Below are 23,483 nucleotides of genomic sequence, written 5' to 3'. Positions count from 1 at the left end.
AGATTATCCTCCGACGTTAATGATTCTAGTTAGCAACGACCGTTTACATTCTTAGGCAAATCATTTATTTAAACTTAACTATTGGGATTTCAGAAAGACCTTGTAAATTAAAGGTAACCAAAAATAACTAATAATGAAGCAACTTAAATCCAAGTTATTCCCATTCGTTCCCTTTTTTGTCTAAATTAATAACAATCGACTTGCTGCACGAAGGGCAATAACTTGGATCGTTCTATAAAAGTTTAAGGTTTTTGAACAGATAAAAGGACCCACAAAATCAAAATTTGTTTAAACATTTACCAACTGTTTTGTTCCAGAGAAAATTTCAGAAACTAGTTTCCGCTTCATTTTATTTATTTGTTATGTAGAAATGTGGAATATTTTAATACAGTCGTTGTCGTATGTATCAAGACAATGAAGACGACTTACTATTTCAATTTCAATTTCTACCAATCTATAAAACAGCGGAGACACAAACATGTGAACAAAGAAAAGTTGTCAATTAACAGCTTCTCTTTGTTAACTTGTAATTAGAAAGAATGCTCGTCAAAGCATTATTGATAAAAAGTTATCTTCATTGTATTGATATAATTGCCAACCACTGTAGCCAAAACACTACGAACCATGCCATTGCCCATTATTAACAATTACAGCACGTTGCATATGTCAAACGTATTTTGAAACAACAAAGAAGCTAAGAATATGAAATCAAAAATTAAAAACAGGTTTTAAAGAATGGGTTTCACCTTTCAAAGATGCCAAGAACATTTTGATGAAGATAAGGAAAAGTCTATTAAACATAAAAGAAAACAATACAATATGATGAATAAAAAATAAGTTCTGATAAAAAATGTATTCAGTAAGTATGATAGGTATAAACACGACAAACTTTAATTCCTCACAGCACAGATGTATGGTCTAGGTACAGGCTTTACAAAAACTTTTAATGTTTCTTCCAAAATCAACATTTTGTATATTTTCGAATAAATTATTCATATTTTAGACATTTTTTACATTAGTTTAACATCTTAATCTTAACTCTTCATTAAAAAATACTTATTTAAAAAAAAAAATTGTGTTAGCGATTTCTTTAACCTATTATTTTTAATTTATCGATGAAATTAAATAAGCATTTTTTAACAGTGAGTCATATAATTTAGTACAGGCTGAACAGTAGTATGGTGCCCTGGAAGTAGAAAATAAATTGGACTGATTTTATGTAAATATAGTCTTGGTCTGCAGGGAAATTACGCAACACACATTAACATTTTCTTCAAATAATATAGATATTCATGAAAAAATGCCACATGGGAAAAAAACATCTCCAATAACTAGCACTAATACCCATGCTTACTGGGTCCCCCTGTTTGTTGATTAAATGATTAAATCCTGGAAGTGTTTGTTGTTTCCTGTTTGTTGTTGTATACTCATTACGCAACTTATTTAAGTTTGGGTGATGCTAGGAAAATTATGTCATCAACAGCAATGGTTGTTGTATGCCTCCGAATGCCTGCAGCGTCTGTCACCTAAAGTACTTTGTACTACGCGCATTTAAATATCTTAATCTGTTCCCTGTAATTTTGAAACCTGATGGCCTGAACCTGTGATATTACAATGCTAGACTGGTTGATCAAGTAGAATTAATATAGTCTACGATCAAGTTTTATGAATTATAAAATTTGAATTTGAATAAAGAAGGTAGTTTCTTTACAATAACAATAAATAATTCTTTAACCCAACCCCTTCAAGCATGACAAAAAAGAAAATCAAAATTACATTATCAAAGATTTAAAAATATTTGCATGAACAAAAATTAAGTTAAAGTTTATAAGAAAATCAGAATTACATTATCAAAGATCTAAAAATATTTTAATAAACAATAATTAGTTTATAAGAAAATCAAAATTACATTATCAAAGATTATAAAAATATTTACATGAACAAAAATTAATGGTTATTATGATTGTTTATGTAGTTTGAATTTTGCTTATAGATTTAGCCAACTTTATGCAAAAATGTTTCAATTGAACACTAACCTCTCCATAAAGTATTTTTCCTTGGATATGTAGCCTCTGCCCTTTCTCCACAGTATTGTAAGCATGCTCTCTCAATCTTAATTTAATTAACACAAAAAATATAAGGAATATGAAAAAATAACAATTTGCTATTTGATTCTGTCAGTCATTATTAAATCCAGATTGTTGAAAATAGATCAAAATTTGGCTGTAATTATTTTAAGAAAAATCGAATAACAGAAAAACCACACACTGTAGTAATTTTTGATTTGTCCCCTCATTTCTGTTCTCCTTGCATTAACACTTAACAGACATTTTATACCATAAATCGGTTTTATTTTTTTACATAGATGAAAAGTTTAAAAAATATTATAGTGAAATTCCAATTACAAAAATATCTTGATACGACCAATTAAAACATACGAGGTTGAGCTGAAAATTGCAATGAGGCCTGAATTTTAAGAGGCCATAACTCAGTGACCAGAGGTTACAGGTGTCTAAAATTTTCGATTTAATGCTTTCTCATAAAAGGCTACCTATGCGCCAAATTAAAAAAAAATCCATGACAATGACTTCCATGATTTCAAAAAAATGGCTGAGGTCGTGAAGTTCATAAACAATAACCCTGTATGAAATTATAGAAGTTCATAAAGAATAAGCCTGTTTGAACTTAAATGTTCAAAAGACCTAAGGATGCAATTCAAAACTTTAATTGGTTTATCCTGAACAGGATCTGGGAGGGGGGGGGGGACAGTGGACGCCCCCCTTCTTTTGTTTTTTTTGCCTTCAGGATTTAATAAAAGAAGATTTTTTTTTAAAGCATAGGGTATACAGGACAGTTAAAAGGCTGGTTCGTGTTAAAAATGAACTTAAAATAGACCAGAACTTTTTTGTCATTAAAGGTACAGATATAAAAACTACATTTTTAAAAATTAATGTAAAACATGTGTCCCATCCTCATACTTGTCAAAAAACAAAAAATATTCTTTACATTTCCCCCAACTTTTATTTTGGACTTTTTTCAAACATCCCTAGCACCCTAACTATTCGTCTTTGTCTTTTTTCTGGGAGGTAGGACGACACCCTAGATTTAGACCCCTCAAGACTATGGTTAAATCATTTTTTTGTAAAGTTTAAATAGTATGAATAAATGTAGCAATGCTTAGGATCTGCTGGAAACTGGGTCCGCGGAAATATTCAGATGATCAACTGATTCCTAAATAATTTGCAAATTACCAGATCTTTAAGCTCTCATCATTCATATTAATTTTTAAGCTCATATCATAAAACATTCCTTATCAACGAGTGAAAAATCAAGTTTCTAAATAATTTAGTGATGAATAAGAAAAATTTCACAATTTTACAAAATGGATCCTAACTCCTTAGCCCTAAAATGAAGGATGAACAAGTCAGAACTTTTGTGTTGTGAATCTCAAGATCAATCATTGGTCTTCATTTTAATAAGACCTAAAGATGAATTTTATTCCTCTTCAATATTTTGTGGTGGCATTACTCTGGATTGTATAGGGATTACTTAAATCATGGAATCAAGCATTTGTTCTCAAATTCAAAAGGGCCCACAATGGATTTCAAGATCAAGCATTCCGGATAAAGTTCCGACCTCTGATAAAACTAAATGATATTCTTACCCCTTCTTAAAGACAGCAATGTTGTGCCAGTCAGTTCTTGTTGACCACTGATTGTCCACAGATTTCCACATTGTATTAGTCGCCAAACTAGATTTAAATGAGACTTAATGTAAAAATGATAAATAAAGGGAAAACATATTTTGGTGGTGTAAAAACTTTGAAACTTCAGCAGGGATAGATAAATAGAAATATATATATTTGACTAAATATTTTAATAAAGATCAGTTACAATTACACAATTTTTACATTTTAATTTAGCCAGGACGTCTCTACTCTCTAACCATTGCTGGTTGTTTTGACTGAGAGGCCCTTTTGCAGCGATACATTCATGTTAAATTAAATAAAAACAAAAAAAAACAAAAACAATTTAGAACTAGAGGTTAACAAAGAGAGGTGGAGGAGAAGGAAAAGGAGTAGAGGAAAAGTCACCCCTAAATTTTTCTTTATGGCTGTAAAGTTCTATTTATATATATAGATTATCCCGGAACTCCTGTGCTCTCTTGTACTTTTGCTATTAAATATATTTTTTTTTTCTCAAAAAAGCACTCTTTCACAAAGACAACTTCTAAATATATTGCGGGTTTGCAGGATCCATTCAAGGATAATATATGAACAGGAAAAGTAATTATAAATTGAAATCATTATAAATCAATGAAAGCTACAATTGATACAATGTTTGTAAGTGAAGATGATCAGAATATTGTAATATTTTAAGCATGATGTAATATTTGATCGTATGATCGTATACTGGAAAACCTTTCAAACCTTTCTCCGGCTCTGAGCAGAGTAGAAAACCTGAAGAATTTGAACCTTTCTAGAATACAGGCACGGAGTTTAATCTCCTGTTTGTATAGGAAGGCTTGTTGGCTTGCACAACATACAGCTAACAGTCAGCCAACAGATGGATATATCTTTATCATGCCAACCAAGGGGACTAAGGAGGACACTGGCCTACTTCCACCTCATTATACAAGAAGATATATCCTTGGAGTCATCATTATCACTGAAGATATCAGAGGATGCTCTTTACTCTCCAACTGGTTTAGGAGGGATAAACACATGGGTTCACCATACTTGTCTGTAGATCTCATCAAGAGATTCCACCATACTCTTCTGTGATCTCATCAAGAGATTCATATCCTGTAGTTTCTAGAACTGGACCAACTGATCATGTACCAGCCTGTCTGAACTACCTACTGGAATATCCTGGATACAGAAGAGAATTAGGATATTCAAGATATCAGATGCTGCCTAAACCTGAAACTGGGGACGCTGCTATTTACAGACATAGATCTGGGGCAGCTAGAAGATTTAGTCAGACTTAGGACTCCAGGAGCAGAAGCTAAATCTGATACTGGACACGCTGCTCTTTACATAAAGCTCTCCACAAACACATCATAGAAGAACAAGATAATCTTGTGACAAGAGATGCTGAACTTTGAAGACAGCTCTTCACATATCTGTTGTAGAAATAGCTGCAGGACACACAGGAGAACCAAGACTTCTAAGACACATAGGAGAGCTCAGACTTTCAGGACATACAGGAGAACTAGGAAATCCAGTCCAGCTACTAGAGACTTGGAGCAGATAGTGTTCGTACAAAGAACTAGATTACCCCGCCAGTACGCCAGAGGCTGGTCTATACTCTCCAGATGCTTCTGGGTATGGAGATGCCGCTCATTGTAGAGCAGCTCTTCACAGACCTGTCGCGAGTCCAGCAAAGGAAGTAAGAGCATCTCAGATTTGAAGAACAATTAATTGAGCAGGGACTTCAAGAGCAGCAATGTTAGTTAAGGAAGCAGCTGAGAATGCAGTAGAAGCATCTCGGTTTGTAGGAGCAGCTGAAGTAGCAGAGAAAAGTGGCAAAATTGTAATAAGAAAATTTTCAATTTTCAGACTTGAAGTTGTTTTTTAATGGTTCATCAGGTTTCAACTGAACAGCGTATATTTTTAACTTTTGAGTATACTAAGAAGAAAGGAACTAGAGATTTTTTTGCTTTTCTCTCTAGATTTTGAGAGAAAAAAAAAGGATTTGCGGATTTATTTTTGGACAATTATAGAGTACCAAAAAAATAAAAAATTTTCAAAAAATATTGAAAAACACCATACAGAAGAGTTGCACAAAAAAGGTTCACTTTTGCACCAGGCGCCGTAAATCACACTTTTTTGACTCACCCTGTTGGTTCCAAGTCCGACTCTGTTCCCGTGGACCGACTTTAACCTATTTTTTCTTAAAAAACCTTTAATTGCTCAGGAACCTCCCAGATGTGGAAGACCTCCCTCGGCTTGGGCTCTGGTGACTCAGGCTCCGTTAACTCCAGCTCCTTTGACTCCCGCTCTGTTGACTCTGGCTTTGTTGACTCTGGCTCTGTTGACTCTGGCTCTGTTGACTCATGCTCTCCTGACTCCCACTCCATTAACTCTGGCTCTGTTAACTTCAACCTCTCCAGAAAGCAGAGAGAATGAAGAAGAGAGTTTGATTCTCACCTCAGCATTCTACTCCTCTCTTAGTTTGTCAGAACCCTTGAAGAGAAGTTCGAAATAAGCATAGAGTTCCTCATCAAGTTCATCACTCTGATGCTGGAGGGACCCCTGTGGAGATCTGTAAATATCGCCCTTCAGTCCAGAAGTTCTGAATTCCAAACCAAATATATATATATATAGTTTTAATATCATGTTGTAAGTAAGAATTCAATACACATTCAGTTCGTTTATTTTGGTCCTTTAGTTGTTGCTACAATCACTAAATATAAATTGTTTATTTCATGATAAATGTTTCAATAGCTGAAATATTAGGACCAGTGTGGGTAGAAAACCACATCTATAACTTTATTGGTAATTTTGAAAATTTTCAAATAAAACCAAAAAATCTGCAATAAAAAACATATTTTTATTAAAATGAAGAGTGGCTCCAACTGAGATAGGTAACAAAGTTTATAGTTTCTAAATTCAGTGCATCAAGGCAAATATTTGATATGAATCTTCATTTATTCAGAAGATTTTTTTCTCCCTTACATTATATTAGCATATTGATCTACACAAAAAAAAAGAATGGGGTTAAAAGATATAAAAAAAACATCTAAATTTTATCTATATTTTAGCAAAACAATTTAAAACAGGCCAACAAGGAGTATGAAATATAATGGTAAAGGAATCAACCCAACCCACCCTGCCAAATGATTTACATGCTTTATAAAAGTTTTTAAAGATAGTCTTTTAAACTTTTTTTATGTTGATTTTTACTAAACCATGTTTAAGAAAACCAATTTTTTTGAATTGCCAATATTTTTACAACCAAACAAAATGTGTTTGTTTTGTGTTTTTCAGCCTACTTTTTTTACTGTTCAATGTATAGAATAACCTATTCTGAATACATGTTGGCTGTATTTGTACATCAGCCAAATATTTTGTATTCAAATGGAGTACCATCTGCAAAGCATGTATAACTATATGGTAGGGCGGCCCAGGTTGACTCCTTCTCCCTTATATTCCATACTATACTCCTTGCTGGTGCAAGATGAAATTGCCCCATAGTGTTGTACCTCTATTTGAAAACTGAAATTTTGAAGAAAAAACTTTTTGATTTTAGCCCCCTGCAAAAATAAAGATATGACTCATTCTCTTCTTAAAAATCTCCCTAGAAGTAAATGTAACCTTAAATTTTGATCTACCTGAACACTGTAACAGGCTTGTCTTGTGTTCCTCGCATCACTGGGATGTTTCCAACTCTACCAATCAAGTTGACGCTGTTTAAAGACCTCTCCCTTTTACCTTCTTCAGGGCTAAAGGATTTTAAATTAAATTTAAAAAACAAATTCAGAATTACAGTATGAAGTCAATTTAATGCATTTAAACAAATAAGGAAATAAATAATCTATAATCATTAATTGTTATTAAAACTATACTGGAATAAAACAAGCCTATCATAAGGTGTGTGTGGGGGGGGGGGTATAATGAAAACAATTGTTTTCAAAAATCAATGTGTTCAATCAATGAATAAAAGAGTTCACATTTGTCACAGTCTAGTATTTAAAAAAAAAACTTCCCTTCTCTTTTAATAGGACATTTACTCCATTTGTAGAACCTAACAGGACTCAAAGACACTAGTGATTAATGCCTAATATGATTATGTGATGTTAATTCACCATACTAAGATAAGTTTCAGTTGTGTTTATATACTGTTAAGAATTTTCCCATGGGAAATTAAGTGATACTTACATATCTGAGACATATGGATTAAGATCTTCAATTTCTCCTCTCTTAACTCCATTCTATGTTGAAAAAATGTAAAATTAAGTTATTTAAAAACTGATATTTTTTAGTAATAACCTTAATCCTGGCTGAATTATCTCCATTCTATGTTGAAAAAATGTAAAATAAAGTTATTTAAAAACTGATATTTTTTAGTAATAACCTTAATCCTGGCTGAATGATCATCATCATTAACTGAAAGATGTAATGTTCCAATTTCTGAGTCAACTAAAAAAAATATTCCTATCAGTATGTCATTGTAATTTTAACATCTTTCATTAATGGGCATGCCTAATTCACAGCAGTACCCTTGAGCTCTGTGTTTTATCAATAACTAGGCAGATAACTCCTTTATTCTAATTTCAAATGTGTTAAATTCTAATAATTTCTCAATTGCAAGGCACTTCTAAGTAAAAACTGCAATTTAAAATTATCAGCTTTCAATAATTAAGGGTATCTAATTCATACCTCATATGTATCATTATGAATAAAAAATGCCACTCTTTTCAATGGAGGGTCAATTGAAATTACATCTATAGACCCTTTAAGTTCTTCCTTATAAAAGTGACATTTGCCATCTTCAATTAATAAATAAAATCTTTTTTTAAAATACTGAGAACAAATAATAAACTTAAGTTGGTTATTTAGAAAATATTTAACACTATACAAATTCTTTCTTTGCACTCATGATTAATCATGGGATATACTGCTTACCAATTTCTGTTCTGTTTCCTTTGACTCCTCTGAATGATAAGGTATGAACTGGCCAGTTCTTAATTTTAAGTATATGCCTTGATAACATATTTCTGAAAAAATCAGAATTTTTTTAATACTTTTAGTACATAATATTATGTTATATTCAACAATAATGTATGATAAAACTTCAATCCTCATCAAAAGAGTAAGTTAAAACAAAATAATAAGTTTAAGGAAGGTAAAAAGATTTATTTAAAGATGGGATTGATTTAGATTTAATTTAATGATTTAAATACAGGTAATACTATATCAAGTCAGCCACCCTATACTATATAGATTTATAAAAATTTGGCTGACAGCTAGCATATTTTGAGGAAACATCAAATCCAAAATTTTATGTTATTGCCAATTGAAGCATACAAGGTTGGGGCAAAAATTGCCTCGAGGGTTTTTTATAGGAGGCCATGACCAAAAGTAACAGGAGTAGGGTTTCCATTTTTTTGGAAAAAAATTTCCATTTTGGAAATGGAATGATCTGAAAATTTGTTGTGTAAATAATTCCGGATGAAATGAAAACCATAAAATTTCCGGTTTCCATTTTGTAAACCGGAAATTTTTCTGGTTTACCTAACATAACCTTAAAATTTCCAGTTTCCATTTTGTAAACCAGAAATTTTAACACAATGTTAGACATAGAAAGCAATGTTAAAACATTAAAAGTTAAAACTTATTAATTGACATATTAAATATGCATTCTATGCTATAATTGTATATTCACAAATAGTTTACTTTGGATCATCATGACTATTTTACGGTTACAGTTTTCACCTTCCCTGAAATATTTGTTGACAAATTATTTTTATTTTTCAAGAGGGTCATCAGCTTAGCATATGCCCCCCCTCATCCCCCCTGCGTATTTCATCAGGATGTAATGAAATGAACCATATTAATTAGAGTTTATATAAACTAGGCTTTAAATTGGTGGATAAATTTTTCATGCACAAATTTTTAAACCATTTTTAAACCTTTCCTTGGGCCATGTGAGTTGCCTCACAAATTTTGAACCTGGTTGGTTCAACTGTTTTGACATTTAATGGATACAAATGGACAAAAAAACAGACTAGCCAAGTACTTAAATAGAGTGATAACCAGAAAACTCTGGATTAGAAGGACGATTTTTAGACTTTATTATGACTTTAAATAGTCCAATGAACATGAGACACAGCAATTACATAATGTTTACTAAACTGTATACAGACCTATTTAAAAGTGATTTTTAAAGTTACTATTTAACCCTATAAATAGCCTAGGGGAGGGCCTTTTGGCGCCCCCCCCCCTAGAAAAAGGACTTAGAGAATAGGTATAGGGCTCAAATGCATGTTCATAGCCCAATTTTTCATGACCAGATCTAAGAAACAAAAAATTAGACTGATAACTTTAATAGTTTGGGTGCTAGGGAGGGTGGAAAAAATTCCTAAATAAGGTAAAAAAATGAAAAAATATTTTTTTGTTTTAAACGAATATCACATGTTTCTACATGCATTTTTCAAGGGCTTTTCAAAACTAAAGTTTTTAGATCTGTAGCTTTAGTCATAAAAAAGTTATGGGTTATTTTAGACTTTTTTTCCAACCTGTACCCTACCCTATAAATAAAAAAATAAAACAAATTTAACAAAAAATCCTTTAAATCTATTCATTAAACACAAAATTTCAGGGTGATAGTGACAAAAATGAGAGTGCTGTCAAAAAAAACTACAGGGGGTTAACCAATTTGCTTTGTAACAACATCAAATAGACTTAAGGATTGCTATATATGTCATCTTCCTTTCCACAGTTTTCTGTAGATGAAATTATTTTGAGACATGGCAGTCAGGATTTATATTTCATGATAGTTCACAGTAGTATTACTTTAACTTCAGCTAAACCAGGCGCACATTCTATGATTAAGTTTAAGATGTCCTTGACGTTTTCCAGAACCTTTTCTAAAGAAAAAATTCCGGTACGATTGTTGCCTAAACCGGAACTTTCCGGAACAATATTCCGTACCGTTCCGAAATTCTGGAACAATGTTCCGGAAATTTCCGGTTTAGGGAAAAAAAAGGTTTAGGAAATCATTCCGAAATTCAGGATTTTCGGAACCTTTTCCACAAAGAAAAAATTTCCAGATCATTTCCGTACGTAAACCATTACTAGGAATTAATTCCAGTGGAAACCCCACACAGGAGCCTAAAAATTTGGATTTAATGATCTCATAATATGCTAACCTATGTGCAAAATCTAAAGAAAATGCATGACATTGATTTCCATATAAACTGGCTGAGTTCATATATCCATAAACAAATCCTTCAGCATTTTTTAGTCAATTATGTAAGATTCTAGGATTCAAATTACAACACATCATAAAGTTGATAAAAAAATCATTCATATCATCAGCTTTAGTGCCAAAATTAACAAGCAAAATAATGATGATCAAGTTTGTGTTTCCTACAATTTACTCAGACAAAAGAGATTTGAGAAAATGGTTTAAAAATAATTTTCTTGATTTTACAAGATGAAATTCTTGTGTGCAGCTTTGCTACTTGACGTCTTCTTGCTTCTCCCCTTTCTTCCTGAAAGAGAATAAATTCAAACTAATATTTAATTTAACTAATGTGAAATTTTAATTGAAGATAAAACTCACTTCATATAATCTTCCAGCTCAACTTGAAGAGTGTTCAAGTCTTGGCATTTTTTAATGAATCCCAGCATCTTTTCAGAATACTTGTATGCTCCAACCTGGTTAGGGACCAACCCACAGTGGCCAAATGTTACCTAAAATGTAATGATGCCTGAAGAGATGCAGACAAAAGTAATAAAGACATTAGTATTGAATCTCAAAGTAAGTTGAGAGGAATTCATAGTTGCTTTTTTAGAATTTCTGAATTCTAGATACTAGTTATTTTAACTTTATAAGACATTATCCTTAATATCTATGTAAGTTTAGAACAAAAGTCATAGAAGAAGATAATAAGATTGTTCCATAAAAAATAAAACATTGAAAGGTAAGTCCAATTAAAATAATTTTTTTTGCATTATATCAAAATACCTGGTATTTGACCATTCCAGTGATATATACTCTGCGGGCATTTACCCTAATCCTTCCTTTAAATCTGTCTTTTACATAAGCTTCCCCTTCAAAGAGTTTGTGATCAATAATCCAGATTCTAAAAAAGACAACTTTTTAAGTTTTGGATTTGAACAATAATATCTCAGTCACAAACTCAAGATTGGTAAGACAACATAGGGTTCAAAAGTATTCTAATTGTTTTCATGTCTAGCTTTAGTACTATCTTCTGAAATTACTCAACCTATAGTGAATACTATTTAACACTCAGCTCTTTAAGAATTCTAGCACTGTAAGCAAAAGAAGTTAAGTTGTGGTCTGTTCGTTAGATTTGAATATATAATGAAGGCTCCAATGGTATATACATAGAAAATTAGGGAAGGGGAGTCTGCTCCTTAGAAACAGAATATACATTCTTTCACTCTCTATCCATGTACTTACTACTATGGACCCAAACAGATTTTACACAGTATAAATTATTGATAATTTAATTTTTTTAATAAAACTTTGAGAGGGGGTTTGACTGGATGTCTTTCAGGGTATGGTTAAATGTCAAAATTTATTTTGAAAGATTGTCTGCCAATAATGAATTTCAACTTTGAATGATTTTTTAAATAATAAGTATAAAAATTAATTTATGAACTCATTACCTGTCCTTGTGTAATAATGCATGAATATTCTTGTCAACAATCTTTACAACAAAAAAGTGTCCTATCTTTTCAACAATTTCAGCAACAGTGGAGGAGTCTGCCAATGAGATAGGAAGAAAAGAATCTTCTGTACTCCCAGTTTGTTCCAGTTGGCTGGCCTCCTTGACCCATACAACAGTCTGAAGTTTCCATTTTCTAAGAAGGTCCTCCCATGACCCATCCGACATCTCAGTTGTTGGATTGGGCTCTTCTAATAACTCTTTGTTTGAAAACTTGGCTTGTAAAGTTTTGTACTCTTTGTAAAACTTCTCAGATTTCATTTTGTCCAATTCTTCTTTTCTGCTCATAGCAACAGAGTCAACCTGTAAAAAGAAATAAGCTAATGTTGATAAAACTTTGCCTAGTTTTTAAGAAGCATACCTTATCATCCCTTGCTGAGCTATTCTTGTCTGCTGAACTGCTCGTCTCTACATCTACATCTTTGTATTTTTCTTTAAAAAATTGTGTGTAGCTGTCAATTGGATCATAGATTTCATCTGATTTGGGAACTTGAGGCCTAGGACATGGCCTATTGGAATTAAATCCAGATACTCCACCTCTCATGTTTGAACCAAAGGCTCTTGGAGGACCTAACCCTCCTGGATGATTCATAAACACTGGTGGGATTGCAGCAGTTTGCATGTGAGAAGATTGAATATCTAAGGATGGCAATTCCTGAGCAGCTGGAAGATTGAATTTCTTCACTGCACTCACTTCAACAAGACGCATGCTTGCAACAGGGCATGAGAACATCTTTTTGGTTTTCCAAGCTTCATTGGCCCCAGTCACCATTTTATGTTTGATACTAGCAATTATGTTGGAGCAAGATGAATTAACTTGTCTAAATCCAAGATAATCCAATCAAATGGTAAAAATATTAATTGATATGATTTTAAAACAAGGATTGATAATAAAACATCTATTTATAAAAGTATAAACTAGCAGACCTAAGCAATATGAGTAATTTTAAGGGTTAAACAAAAGTAGGAATATGTGCCAAATTGCATATTTTCTTTGGCTTAAAGGAATAAGAATTCTTGGATCTACATAAGAGGAACACAATACAGATGTGTGATGAGCTATGTCAATTCATCATCCTAAGAACAAATTCACTACTCTTTTTCAAAATTTTGTTTTTATTTACAATTAAAAAATAAATGTCAAAAAATATAAGTAAAACACTTTTGAATTGGTGACCAGAAAGGATTATCTTTCCTAAAAACTTGAATTTTATTTTCAGTGATTGTATCAGGATGAACTGTTGGTGGTGGTAATGGTAAACCAAGCCAGACTCCAGTAGCCAACCATGACATTGACAGTGTTGCATCAATCTCAACCGCATGAAATCCAACCTAAAAATAACTTTAACTAAAAATGCATTTTCATTTGACTTCAAAACAATGAAAACAGTTACCAATGAATACAACAATATAACTTTAGATGACTAACTACAATTTTATTGTATTTTTTAGCTCAAAACAACAATTTTATTGGAGTGAAAATAACCTAAGTGCTAACTTGTCACAAAATAAAATGCGAGTCTGTTAAGTTTTATTAAATTTTTAACATACATAAGTTTATTCTATGAAGAAAAGGAATAAAAAATGTTAAAAGCAGAAAAATAATATCATTGTAAATTAGTGCAGATGAAAAAAAAAACTACTGCAAAATGGAAAAAGACAATGTCAGTTAAGAGATAAAAAACATCAACTTCTAAAAAAATTTGCTAAAAAAAACTGCAAATCAGGTGTAAAATGATTACTTTTGCCTGGTCTAGTTTTACATTTGATTGCTATTTTTCTCTAAGGTAATTCTCTTTGGAGGAAGGGCATAATATTTTGAAAAATTTATATTAAATGATCAAAAATTAGATATCATTAACATGAACAAATTTGAAACAAACTTTTCAAATAATAATTAACTAATGTTCTTCAAACCAGTGAAGCATCAGGGCACCTACAAAGCATGACAGAACATTCTGAAATATGAAAAAGCAATTATCTACCTGATTAATATTAGGGAACCCCTCCCCCCTCAAGTTACCCTGTTTTTTCATAATTAGTCCTTTACTTTTATATCCCCCCCCCGTATACACCCCTGCACACAAATGGAAAAAAAATAAATGGAACTTCAAGGAACATTGAAGGCCTGCATTAATCTATTAATGCTGTATTAACCTGGAGAATGGAGGTTTTTACCTAGCTGGATCCAGATTTTAGCTACTTGCAGTTTTAAATACAATCCTTAATAACAAGCCTGGTTAGCTGTTATTAAGTATTCAAACTCATAAAAGACGCTAATTCTTTCAATTGAATCTGGTTCTATGTGTGAACATCAAGAGATTTCAAAACAGACAGGTTCTTATACAACTCTCTCCAGTTTCTTGTGGCTGAACAAAACCCTGTGTGGAATAACATGACAGTACAACCTACTTGGAACAAAAGAAAATAATAGTGAAGACAGGAGGGGTTTCTCTTTCTCTCGATCTAAATGGAAACATATAAAGTAGAATCCTGATAGGTTGTGCACCATGCACTATGATACAGGTGTATACTCTGCCAGCTGCAAGGAAAATATTGCTGTAGACAAGGTTGTGTATTTGAAGCAGTGTCTGAGATGAACTTACAAGAATTAAGAATTCATTTATCAAAAGTATCCACTCCTAGCCTAACCTTTCTTATCCCATTTGTCATTATTTAGGCAGAATTCTGACAATAATTTTCAAACCTGGCTTTGTGCAGTGACTTTTAACTATTTAGCCTGTAAGAATATTGAAGAAATTGAAGCTAACCTACAACAGTTGTTTAGTCAGACATTCCTGGATCAGAAAAAAACACTGAAAACGGCAAATACATCAGATATCTACTCACAAACAGTAACTTTCTATTATGCATAATATGATATATCTAGTGCCAAGATATCAAATTAAAGAATAGTTTGAAAAAGACAATTGTCAAAAAGAGAGCTGTGGCTCTGGGAAACATGCAGAATATTAGGGAGAGACAAAAGCAGAAATATGTGTCAAGATGCATACCTCCTTAGTCTACAAGGGATTAGAATGGGCAGATCTACAAAAGAGGAACAGAAAACAAATGTATGATCAGATAAAAAAGAAGATAAAACAGTCAGAGAAAAAAAATTCACTTCTCTTTTTTAAATTTTGTTAAATACTTTTTAACTTAAAAATAAATTGTTAAAAAGTCCTACAGGGGTATAGAAATGAGCATAAGGAAAAATAAGAAATTTTGGAGAAATAGAGGGGGGGGGGGGGGGGGGTATTTGGGTTAACACATTAGAAATTATTAACATGTTAAAATTCATCTGTACTATTTGTGTTGCTTACAGACAAGATTCAGTCTTTTTAACAGCTGTTCATTCCTTTAACCTAGAATTTTATTTTTACAATCCAGATACTTGTTTAAAAATTATAATTACATAATTAGTTCTTGTAGATTTTATGGATGGATATAGTCTTTGGGATTTCCTCATTAAATTCAAAATTGTCCACAGCGTGGAATAATGCCATTAGAAATCCCATATGCATACTTAATTGAAATTATTTCACAAGGTTTACATGTATTTTTTTAGACTGTTGAAGCAAGTTCTAAGATCTAGGTTAGATTTCTTTTTAAATTATGTTCACAGGATTGTTTTGTAAATCTATCTGATCTGAGAAAAGATCTAGTTAGAAAACAATAAAATATGTTAAAGCCCCACTTAACTTAAATTTTCCAAATTAAAGAAAAAACCATAAATTAAAATTTTGTTTTAACATAGTCTGAACAATAACACTAATATATTATATGCATATCTTAGTGTAAATAAATCTTTATAATATAATAATATATTTAATGACAATTATTAAAACCATAATTTTTTCCTGAATTAAAGATCAAAAATTTGGGGAGAGGAGAAGGAAAAGATATTCAGGTATTAGGATGAATAAAAAAGAAATAGAAAGCTTACCTCACATGAATGTTTGAAATTTGACTTAAAACATGCTGAACTCTTCATGCACCATTGCATAGGAATAGATTATCTTTAAGAAATGTGTCAAGATTGTGTTACTTCTATTGATATCACTGGGCCTAAGTACATGACAATGGACAGAAATGTGTGAGATGGCTCTTGAAATATGTAAATAACTGAGTTAGGGACAAATCTAAAAGCAGGGAAAAGAAGTTTAAGGCAAGGTTTGAGAAAAAGTGTACTAGAACCAAGATGTTTAATGATTTCACAAAGTTAAATTTCACCATCCAGAGTTGCAGTGAAAATCAAGTTTTTATTTAAAGTTCAATTAGAGGGGTAACCAAGCCAACTTAAATACATGGAACCTTTTTTTTATTTGCTTTTTGAAATGAGTCACACAAATCTAAGTTGGATAATACTTTAATTTCACAACTGAAATGGATTAGTCTATTGAAAGAATTGTTCACATAAACTAAACAATATTTTTTGTTAAATAAATGTTAAAGAGACAGTAGCTTATTTTTGTGCTACCATGTGTTAAAATAAAAAAAAGATTTCACCTGAAAAATAAATTCATAAAGGAAGTACTTCTTCATAAAATAGCTTCCATGGATTAAAAACTCCTTTAAAGTTAGTTTGATTAAAAATTATTATATCCTACTAGAATAGTTATTCGGAACAAAAATTAGCAACATTTTTACAAGGGATGGGAAGTTTTTTTTACTTTTTTTTTTACTGAACAGTGCTTAGTCACTGTTATCAAATATTGGACTAAAACTGTAAAGAAGCAACAATATTTATTACAATATTTTTAATTTACTTTTATGATATCTACAAACCCATTTAGAAAATAACTATTGACAAAACAACAACAAAAACCATTAAGAGTTGTAGAAATTTATTAAATATCAATAATTTATCAAGGGGGTTTATACTCGAAAGAATTACCCAATCCCCCTTTTAAATTAGCAGAAAATAAGCGAGAAAAAAATGTGCCATGAGAGCTTTGCAACTATTTTGCTGAGTTCTTGTAAGGCTCTGCAGACACTATGGAGCCTCCTTGAATGTTGACTCAATTTAAACTACTAAGATCATATTTCTTTAATAAAAAATATTTTTGATTTGAGCACTGTGACCAGTTTAGCAACAACCACCCCCCCCCTCCTCCCTCTTTGGGAAGGCTTCATAAGGACAGGCTAATGGACAAAGAGCTGTAGCCACCTGAATGTGTAAAAACATATTTGTTAGATATCTTTAATGTAGAAAGTATTTCCACAGGAAGTTACCCATTTATATTACCTGCTTTCTCAAAAAAAACTATTAATTTCAAAAAAATAAATTCCAAATCCCTGAATAAAGTAATTCCACAGGAAATTACCCATTCATATTACCTGCTTTCCCCAAAAAACCAGTACTTCAATTTTTTATTTCCAATAAATTAAAAATTACTTGCCCCTGAATAAAGTAACATAATAGATTTGTATGACTTGTGAAGGCGGGGGATTATTTTTTGTAAAAATATTAACCCCCCTAGCTTTTTAATTAGTCAATGAAAGGATCTATAAAATTTAAATAATCAACTAACTCTTGGTTCAAAAATCTTTAAAAAAGATTTCAAACAAAATCTTAACAAAGATTTCAAACGTGGCATTGAGTCGAGATACAATTTCAATAAATATAATTCTGATTTTAAGTCTGGAAAAAAATGTAAATATATCATTAATAAAATATTAACATAAAAGTAAAAACATAAACAATAAACGAACAATTCTTTTGTGATAAATTGGTATTCTGGATCATCATGCCTAAAATATAGAAATTATTATATATTTTGGCTTACCTTATCCCCCAGTTTGGTAATTTTTGAAATACCCAATCCATTCTCAGATGCCCTGGCACCTCCTTCAACGAACAAGTCATAGGTGTCAAACAGGCAATACCTATAAAAAATATGTTTGAATTTTGTGAGTTTGTCATTTAAACCAGGGAAATTTTTATAAACCAAAGTTGAAAAATTCTATATTAAGGCCATTACAGTTTAAATTTTTTGTTCCTTTCTTATCTGTTTCAGTTAGCGATAACCAAGGAACTATATACAGGAACACCCAACTCAGATATACGCATATTGTGTACTGTACACTCTGGGTAGAATGTAAACAAACCCAGTGCCCCCATATCAATTGAAGGGAACGGATCCAACTCTGATAAACAGAGTGATTTTATAGTCCAACAAAACAAAGTATTAAATAAATCAAGTTACTGTGGATACATCTTAATTTTTAGAATATAATTTTGGCTTTCAGATCGATATGGAAAATTTATTAATGCTCAGTGAGATTTGTGCAACTCGTACAACTATAAAGGAGAAGCAAGGTAAAAAGATTCTCACTTATTCTTGTTTCCAAGGTGTAACTTTCTTTTAAGATTTAAAACCTTTCTCCTTAGGTATAGTCTTTCTTCCTTATGTTTCAACCCTTCCTCCTAATGTTTAAATCCTTCCTCCCAATGTTTAAATTTTTCCCCATAACATTTAACCCTTCCTTCAAGATTGTAATCCTTTTTCCCAACATTTGAATCCTTCCTCCTAAGGTTAACATCCTTCCTCTCAAGGTTTACATCCTTCCTCCTAAGGTTTACATCCTTCCTCTAAAGTTTACATTCTTCCTCCCAAGGTTTAACCCTTCCTCCCAAGGTTTAACCCTTCCTCCCAAGGTTTAAACCCTTCCTCCCAAGGTTTACATCCTTCCTCCCAAGGTTTACATCCTTCCTTCCAAGGTTTACATCATTCCTCCCAAGGTTTTACATCCTTCCTCCCAAGGTTTTACATCCTTCCTCCCAAGGTTTAGACCCTTCCTCCCAAGGTTTACATTCTTCCTCACAAGGTTTAAACCCTTCCCTCCCAAGATTTAAATCCTTCCTCCCAAGGTTTAAACCCTTCCTCCCCAAGGTTCACATACTTCCTCCCAAGATTTACATATTTCCTCCCAAGGTTTACATACTTCCTACCAAGGTTTACATCATTCATCCCAAGGTTTTAATCCTTCCTCCCGAGGTTTAAACACTTCCTCCCTTTGTTTGTATTCTTCCTCCCAAGGTTTAAATATTTTTCCCACAAGCTTTACATCCTTCCTCCCAAGGTTTTAATCCTTCCTCCCAAAGTTTAATCCTTCTTACCAAGCTTTAACTCCTTCCTCCCAAGGTTTATGTCCTTCCTTCCAAGGTTTAAATCCTTCCTCCAAAGGTTTACATCCTTCCTCCCAACATTTGAATCTTCCTCCTAACGTTTGTAATCCTCCCGCCCAATATTTAAACCCTTTCTCCCACTACACCATTTAAATCTATCCTCCCAAAACTAAAATCACTCCTCCCGAAATTTAAATCCTTCCTCCCAATGTTTATATCCGTCCTTCCAAGATTTAAATCCTTCTTTCTAACCTTTAAATCCTTCCTCACAATATTTAAATTGTTCCTCTTCAGATTGTTTTTATTCCTCCCAATATTTTTTATGCTAAACTTAATTCCAGCAATGTAAAATGTTAACTATTTCTAGTTAAGCATCAGTGATCGATAAAAAGCTGCTACGTTGTCCCAGGATTGTCATTCCATAGGTTTCCCAGAGCATCTAATTGGTTGGAGAAGTGGAAAGAATTTGTTCTAAACCAAAAAGAAGAGTTCATTGATGGAATCAATTTTTAGGAGGGAAGATTAAGTAGTCAACACTTCAAACCTGAAGATTATTTAAACACTTGGGAAACGAGGATTAAGCCAATTCAATTCCAACCCTACATTCTCCTAGGTAAGTGGGTCAAAGTATGTTACATGTTTTATCAAATTTTCATCAAAATTTAACTTTTATTTTTTTAGCACTACTGTGAATAAATGGGAGTTAAAGTATTCTTCCGTTGATTGAGAACATTATCAATTATCCCAAGAATATACTCCAAGACAGTGAAAAAGAACCTGACAACTCATCTCATCAAATCTGGCAGCTTCTCTCCGCTCGTCAATTCCAGACTTTAACGATCAGGTTCCAAGAATACTAATTATTTTTTTTCAAGATGTAAATTCTTACATACAACATCTAATTTACTTTAATTCAATAGTTTCTTTATTCTAGAACCAGATTGAAATAAGAGAAGAAGAAGAACCAGAAGAAAACGAGGTTTTTTCAATTTCAAAAATGAAAATTTTTATGTCTATCGTCATGGATTTTTTCGAAATCATAATTTCATAATCATTACTTCTAATCCTTAAAAAATATCAAACATAAAATGCAACTTATTCTGAATCTTATTCCTTGAAAACGGCTAACGTTGACTGTTTTCAGGAACCTATGAGTGCGGACAATTCAGCGCAAAAAAAAGTCCTCAACACAGGCACTAACATATGTATGTATGTAAGTTTATTGCCAAAAAACTCCATACATCAGTTCCCAGCCTTGTCAGAGTCGGCGAGGAGAAAACAAACTGTGATTGAAAAGACTTAAAATCCAGAGGATCCCTGATTTATCCATCCAAAGATCTATTGGAGGAAGTTGAATAATATGAGAAAATATTTCAAAAAATACATGGAGAGTCTCTGGACATAGAGGACATGATCTTATCAAAAAAAAACAATTTCATCTATTACTGCAATAAACAAAAGATGGCCTCGGGAGGTTGTACAACCTTTTGTAAATGTAAGATTTTTCAGTAAACTGAAAAACGTTAGCTTGAAGGAAAATAGTAAAAAAGAATGATAGAACATTGAAACAAAACTGTTCAGTTTATGTTTTAGAACTATGGTGTGATAAAATTAAAAAGCTTGACGACCTGCTTTTAAAAAATAGAATGTATAAAATGCCAATAAATAAATGTATTAAAATATGGATAACTTTAATTTAATTTTTTTCTCGAATTTTATGTTAGAAAGTTTTATTTATAAATGACTAATATTCAATGCGCATTTCCCGAAAAAGTTTTTAAGGTACTGTTGTGAATCATGCATACATCTGTTTACTGTCCCTTTTTGCATTGGTTCCCATGGAATGAGGACTTGTTTTTGCTTTTATTAAAACATCCGAATTTTACCATATGATATAACGTTTCACAATTTGAAAATAATCTTGGTAATTATCGTTTCCCTCTCCTGCCTTTAAAGCATATACTCGCAAGTAAAAAATATTCTTGCGTTTTATAATCTTTATTCATGTGTACGATAGCAAAGATTATATTCATATTGTGAAACGTTATAAATATTATTATCCTCCCTCGCACATAATAGATGTTTTGCCCCTGAATTCTTTGTTTTTATCTCCTCCCACTGCAGTACACAAATTTGATGCATCAGATATGGTGGTTCCTTGGTCTTTATATTTCTTGGCGATAACCTACCTATTAAACTTCTTACCAGTTTTGTTTATTCTTAAAGTTATTAACTATTTTGCAAGATATTCTATTCTAAATCACTCTAAGAGATAAATATGAAAAATAAAATATTACCTTTCAAAATATATTCAACAAATATGTTTCTAAGTTATCCTAAGGGACATTATAGAATAAAAAATTGAGTACAAAAAGAAAAATAAGACAAAACAGGAAAATCAAGGGATAGAAGATCTCATGGTTTGAAAAGGGAGCAAAAAATATTCAGTATTCAACATTAGGCGGCTGGGGGAATCGGGACAGTTATACCCTACTAAGTCAATAATAAGAAGGGGTTTAAATTTCTAAATTTACACAATCCCTTTCTTTAGATTGTAGATCTAGTAATTATAACATATTTTCACAAGTTTATTTATTCATATGTTACTCGTTTAACATACTAAGAATGACTAGTGTAAAATCCGAGATTCAAAAAGTTTGGAAAATATCAGTGAAACTGTTTGCGCATTTTATGCAAACTCAATTATAATTTAGACATGTAGGACAAAATCATATTTTCTTATAACTAAACGCCAGGCTTCTACAACATATATATATATAGAAAATAATGTTTAATATTTAACTATTTATACCTGAACTCTTGATCACTAAGCCTGAACTGAATCATACCAAAGTTTTCATTGAACACTCCAGCACAGATACCAACACAGTCAGTAATAGTTCTCACCGATCTGTGACTACTAGGTGGTACAGCCGACATTAGAGCACTAGTATCTAAACAAGTCTAATCTTAAAAATCCTAGGGGTGTACCAAAAAAACCAACTTTGAGAAAAAAACTATTTTCAAAAAAGTGGAGGATAATTTTTCAGGAAATATAAACCCCTGTAGTCTTAACTTCATGAGTAAGATATGCCTTAAATAATTGTCCAACCCTCTTCATAGCTTTGGCGAGGAAAAATGATTGTTAAACATTGATAATAAACGGAACTAAATCTTGCTTTTCTTTTTACCATTTTCGATTTACTTGAAATTTCATGAAGAACGATCGATTATCCCCAAAATTTTATTGAATATATTTTCAGTTTCTGAGCATTAATTGAAATAATTAAATTATTACCGTAAAGTTGTTCAAAGGAATGATCTGAGCTTCCATACAATAGGATCTTTTTATCAGTGTTGAACAGGCTCAACAGATCTCTGTGCCTCATCTGAAAACAAACAAATTGCACAATTTTTCCTTAAAGAAACTGTAAGAGTAATTTCATGTGCCATTCCATGCAAAAAGGGCAATGCCAGATTTACAAAGGTACTCACTCTAGAAATTTTTGAATATTTATCCAGTGTAAAGATCTTTCTGTTTATTCCAGCTTGAATTCCTTAAAATCGCGGCCTGTATGTTGTGTACAAAGAAACTTCAACGCGATCTGTTACTTACGCAACTCTAAGTATCGACTGGTTTACATTAAAAGTGGTTTTCAAACATTCAAAAGTATATCTGTTTTCTGCCACTTTTAGAACGTATCTATTACTATTTCTTGGAAATTAAAAGAGTCTCAAACGATTTATTTAGATATGTCCATTGTCCAGTCCCCTTATCAGTCAAAGGTTTAAGGTGTGAATAGGGAATGCTCCTCTTTTAACTGGAAAGTCACTTGAAATAACGATTACAATCACTTACATTTGTTGAAAGGATCTAGATCCAGAGTTTTTAAATCTGAATCCACGAATCAGCAAAAATGTACGGACC

The 23,483-nt window shown here is 32.0% G+C and overlaps 2 protein-coding genes across 7 annotated transcripts in view; both read right to left on the bottom strand.

Annotated features, from left to right (window-relative positions):
- Positions 1-838: 838 nt before the first annotated feature.
- Positions 839-8,811, bottom strand: LOC111699093 (single-stranded DNA-binding protein, mitochondrial). Of its 2 annotated transcripts, none has more exons than XM_023469660.1 (7): positions 8,630-8,811; positions 8,079-8,143; positions 7,883-7,935; positions 7,336-7,446; positions 3,665-3,751; positions 2,037-2,112; positions 839-1,526 (listed from the first exon to the last, which is right to left on the bottom strand). In XM_023469660.1, the coding sequence occupies exons 1-7, from the start codon at positions 8,715-8,717 to the stop codon at positions 1,440-1,442; spliced, it is 567 nt and encodes a 188-aa protein (XP_023325428.1). In that variant the 5' UTR covers positions 8,718-8,811; the 3' UTR covers positions 839-1,439. The 2 variants fall into 2 exon arrangements, with proteins under 2 accessions (XP_023325428.1, XP_023325429.1); XM_023469661.1 differs by having other exon boundaries at positions 7,336-7,392.
- Positions 8,812-8,839: 28 nt separating this feature from the next.
- Positions 8,840-23,483, bottom strand: part of LOC111699091 (uncharacterized) — a 28,747-nt gene continuing 14,103 nt past the window's right edge. Inside the window, exons 24-33 of one of the 5 annotated variants that reach the window (XM_023469655.1) lie at positions 22,854-22,944; positions 22,368-22,509; positions 18,213-18,312; positions 13,619-13,755; positions 12,785-13,244; positions 12,365-12,726; positions 11,697-11,814; positions 11,292-11,422; positions 10,876-11,220; positions 8,840-8,970 (exon numbers count right to left, since the gene is read on the bottom strand). In XM_023469655.1, coding sequence (XP_023325423.1) covers positions 11,187-11,220; positions 11,292-11,422; positions 11,697-11,814; positions 12,365-12,726; positions 12,785-13,244; positions 13,619-13,755; positions 18,213-18,312; positions 22,368-22,509; positions 22,854-22,944 — 1,575 coding nt within the window. In that variant the 3' untranslated portion in view covers positions 8,840-8,970; positions 10,876-11,186. Of the gene's footprint in view, positions 8,971-10,875; positions 11,221-11,291; positions 11,423-11,696; positions 11,815-12,364; positions 12,727-12,784; positions 13,245-13,618; positions 13,756-14,073; positions 14,382-18,212; positions 18,313-21,866; positions 21,892-22,367; positions 22,510-22,853; positions 22,945-23,483 lie in introns of those variants that run through there. The other 4 variants (XM_023469656.1, XM_023469657.1, XM_023469658.1 and 1 more) reach the window with 4 other exon arrangements.

The sequence above is a fragment of the Eurytemora carolleeae genome, unplaced genomic scaffold (assembly GCF_000591075.1).
Source record: "Eurytemora carolleeae unplaced genomic scaffold, Eaff_2.0 scaffold215, whole genome shotgun sequence".
In the NCBI taxonomy this organism is placed as follows: domain Eukaryota; kingdom Metazoa; phylum Arthropoda; class Copepoda; order Calanoida; family Temoridae; genus Eurytemora; species Eurytemora carolleeae.
This window is presented reverse-complemented; position numbering and strand designations above follow the sequence as displayed.

What these genes read in the sequence shown, in the direction of transcription:
- LOC111699093 (XM_023469660.1), bottom strand. Translation starts at nt 8,717, where the DNA reads ATGTTATCAAGGCATATACTTAAAATTAAGAACTGGCCAGTTCATACC. An exon ending in AATCCATATGTCTCAGATAT is followed by an intron (nt 7,447 to 7,882) that starts GTAAGTATCACT and finishes AAAATCCTTTAG; the next exon opens with CCCTGAAGAAGGTAAAAGGG. An exon ending in ATTGCTGTCTTTAAGAAGGG is followed by an intron (nt 2,113 to 3,664) that starts GTAAGAATATCA and finishes AATTAAATTAAG; the next exon opens with ATTGAGAGAGCATGCTTACA.